The sequence below is a fragment of the Antrostomus carolinensis genome, unplaced genomic scaffold, assembly GCF_000700745.2.
Source record: "Antrostomus carolinensis isolate BGI_N321 unplaced genomic scaffold, ASM70074v2 scaffold10314, whole genome shotgun sequence".
Taxonomy (NCBI): domain Eukaryota; kingdom Metazoa; phylum Chordata; class Aves; order Caprimulgiformes; family Caprimulgidae; genus Antrostomus; species Antrostomus carolinensis.
Genome location: NW_010310095.1, coordinates 16,735 through 20,290, shown reverse-complemented (window position 1 = coordinate 20,290; position 3,556 = coordinate 16,735). Strand labels below are relative to the sequence as shown.

General features: G+C 35.0%; 1 protein-coding gene across 1 annotated transcript in view; it reads right to left on the bottom strand.

Moving 5' to 3' along the window:
- Window positions 1-3,556, bottom strand: part of WDR19 (WD repeat domain 19) — a 44,974-nt gene that overhangs the window by 26,003 nt on the left and 15,415 nt on the right. Inside the window, exons 13-16 of the mRNA XM_029084575.1 lie at window positions 3,345-3,467; window positions 1,847-1,996; window positions 1,151-1,298; window positions 346-550 (exon numbers count right to left, since the gene is read on the bottom strand). Coding sequence (XP_028940408.1) covers window positions 346-550; window positions 1,151-1,298; window positions 1,847-1,996; window positions 3,345-3,467 — 626 coding nt within the window. The remainder of the gene's footprint in view (window positions 1-345; window positions 551-1,150; window positions 1,299-1,846; window positions 1,997-3,344; window positions 3,468-3,556) is intronic.

Sequence of the window (3,556 nt, the reverse complement as noted above, 5' to 3'; positions counted from 1 at the left end):
TTCCCTACTCTGGCATTCTTTCCATTACACTGATTTTGCATTGCTTCATTACAGTGGGAGGAGAGCATGCAAGAAGCACCTTCAGCCAGTTTTGGAAGAGCCACTGTCATAAAACCCCAAATGAGTTTTGAAAAAAACTACTTTAGCTCTTACTTGACAGTGGAAAAACAAAGCACTACTGGGTCACTTCTTTTGCTTTGTCTGCATAGACAGCTACATGGACTCATAGATCAATCTAATCTATCAATATCCAGCATGACATTTTTAAATCACCAGGATATGCTGTATTGAGCTACCAGCACAGAAGAAAACAATTTACACAATATAATTAAAACACAGATGTACCTTTTCAACATTAAAGTCTGAGTAAGCATTTGTGTCAGCTCATTAGGTCCAAGGTCTTTCAAATTGCCAAGGAAACTGTGAGTGCTTAGATAGATACTGTTTGTTTTCCCACTCTGAGTCTGACAAGTTAATTCTCCATTATACAGCAACAAAGGTTTATGGGAAAAGGGGACTTCCGTGCCACCTGCCAGAATAATCTTTGACCCTAGATTCAAAAATCAGGAAGAAAAGAAGACATAATTTAAAACCTCTACATGGTAAAAAGTGTAGCAAGCAGTCACAGTTGAAATAATGTAGGGCATTAATTCAAGATCTCTAATTTTGGTAGTCACCATCTACTGCACAGTCCCTATTTTTCAGTAAAGTAAATATACGTAACTTAAATATTCTAAACTAGTACGGTCATTTTTCAAATGTTTGTAGGTAGATTTCTTAATGTTTCTCTGTCACAAATACAGAAATTGCTATGATTACCATTTTGGTTAACAGTGTAAGTCAATACAAGTTTTGTCACCCTGATCCTAAGATTTTTCTCATGAACATTTCAAAATACAGTTGCACAATGTGTAAATTTCAGATGAAAGATTATAATAGCAAGAAGCTTAGCGAGTTAAGACCAAAATGAAGCTTTACAGAGAAACCTAAAAAATAACGTTTTCTATTCATCAGTTGCACTTCAAAACTTCTGTACTACTGTTTATTTTTATATGCAGTTATGAAAATATTTAAGACAAATGAAGATGCAGAACATGTTTTACTTTATTAACTAAAATAGTGAATAAGCTTTTAAAAGCATTTACAGTACCTTGAATAGCATCCTTATGAAAAACATAAGTGTACACTTTATCGTCATCGAAAGCAACAAAAACACCTTTATCAAATGGCCAGTTTTCCCATAGGATTCCTTTAATAGTTGGTGAGAAGTTTGGAATCTCATATAATCTATCATTTACCTACAAATAATGCAAAGGTAAAATTATGAGCAAGTGACTAAAGAGACAAACTATTAATTCATCCTGGTTATGATTAAAAATAAAAAAAAGAATATAAATAATGCAGAAATATGAGAATCGTATTAAGAAAAAGTTCTCTTACAAGCAGTGACTCTGAATAACTTAATAATTTAATTCAGAAGGGAAGCAAATGGAGAAAATGCACATTATATGGATGTTATTTACTTTTCTTAGAAAAATGGTATAGGAAAGGCAGTGAAACTGGCAGTCGTTTTTAATGGGCTAAAACATCTGTACTTGAGTACACAAACACATCCATTTCTGAAAATTACTGATCAGGAATTTGGTGTAATGAAATTGTCCTGATCTAATATGACAGATTTTATTTCCTTACATTACCATTAAGTCATCTTCAAGTCTCCTTGGCAATTTCTCCTACCAGCATACATAGTGGAGTGACAAAAGCTTCTTCATTCCTTATTAAAAATACTATATAGTTGAAGAGCCTGCTTGTAAATACCATTTATGAGTATACAACACTAACTTACTGGACAATAGACAAAGCCATCACTTTTGTCATCTATGAAAGCCAATCTGGTTCCATTGGCATCTGGAAAAATTTTTCTCACGCTGACAGGGTGCCGATATTCATTCACATATTGCCAGTCTTCAATGTAGAAAAAATGAATAATTCCAGTCTAATAAGAAATAACAGAAAAAGCTAATAGTGACATCAGTAAGTGGCAAGTAGATAATTAACTTGGTTGTAGTTTCTCCCATCTTAGAGTGCTGAGCATGAAGAATGTTTAAAGGAAAATATTTCCAGGTGGTTTTTGGCTTCCTCCTTGACTCACAGCTGGTTTTGGGCAGGATACGAAAATCTGAGACTTTCTGGGGGATGGGGTAAGAAATTGGAGGTTTGAGGGGTTTTCTGCTGTTTTGTTGTTTATTTCACTCTGCTTTGTGGAGACAAGGTGTATTCACTGTACAGTTCTCTAAACAGGGGAAATGCCTGCCTTGTTGCTGAGAGAAGCTTAACCTTCAAACAAAGCTGAAAAATTTGCCCCCGAGGAAGAACCACGCATTAAGAACAGATGTACCTAATTTAGGGCAGAAAAGCAATTGAACTGATTTGTGATTAATACTATATTTCAGTCAGTGTTGCACAAAGAAGAACACTGAAAGCAAAAGGTGGCTTTTGAAGTCAATTGTAAAATTTGTACACATTGAAGTGATTAGTTGCGAATTTAGCACTTCAAGTTTATCAGTAGCAGTTCAGGTACTGAAGAGGTGGGAAAGCCCTCAACTGCTGCAAAACCACTCAAGTTATTAAACCAGTGATAACACCAGAGACAGTGATTCTGTCTTTCCTCTGGAGGGTCAATACACCAGTCTGCATCACAAAGAGCACAATACCACAATGCCACACGTGCCCTATATTCCCAGTGCCAGAAAATACTAAAAAGAAAGAAACTACTCCTCATGCATAGGAAAATCTCCAGAAAAATCCATAAGCATGTTCACACCCTGCTTCAGTGCCCTTCTAATTTCTATCTTTGTTGAAACACCTTAAAAAAAATTCTCTTTGGGCAAAGGCTTCAACAGTAAGTCAAAACTTCCATTTATGCTATCATACTTGTTTACCTGAGTACTGTTTTGTCCAGATCTATCACACCTCCACCTAAATCAACAAATTTGCAAGGTGCTATGTTTATTCTTATATCCGTAAGACAGTTTGATTGCCAACCCTCTCACTAATGCAACAGAATTAAATCCTGCTATTAAAATCAGTGTTTTGCAACAAACACCAGTAAAAGCAAAACTTAACCTTCCTGCCAATGCATCCCATAGAAATGCAACAGTGAAGGAAGCTGGTTGCAATTTTGATGGTATTTGTGTAAAGTTCTTGCACAGAAAATAATCCACTGTAAACTTCCGAGAAGCATTTTTTTTTTTTTTGCTAAAAGTATAAGAAATAATCCAAATAAATCAGATAGAAATATATTCCATCTAAAAAGATTATTTAAAAACAGAAGAAATACTCACATCTGTACCATATATGAGGAAGTCACTAGTTAAAGCATGGCACAAAATTCGGTATTTATCACCATCTGCTGGGAATAGCCGAGTTTCTCGTTCTTCCTGAGCATCTAAACCTTCACTTTCTATCTAAATAAAAAGAATAGAATGAACTGAAAAACTCCACTGTTAACAATGAGGTATCATAGTTTTTGCCCTTATCAAACTGTAAGGGAAAG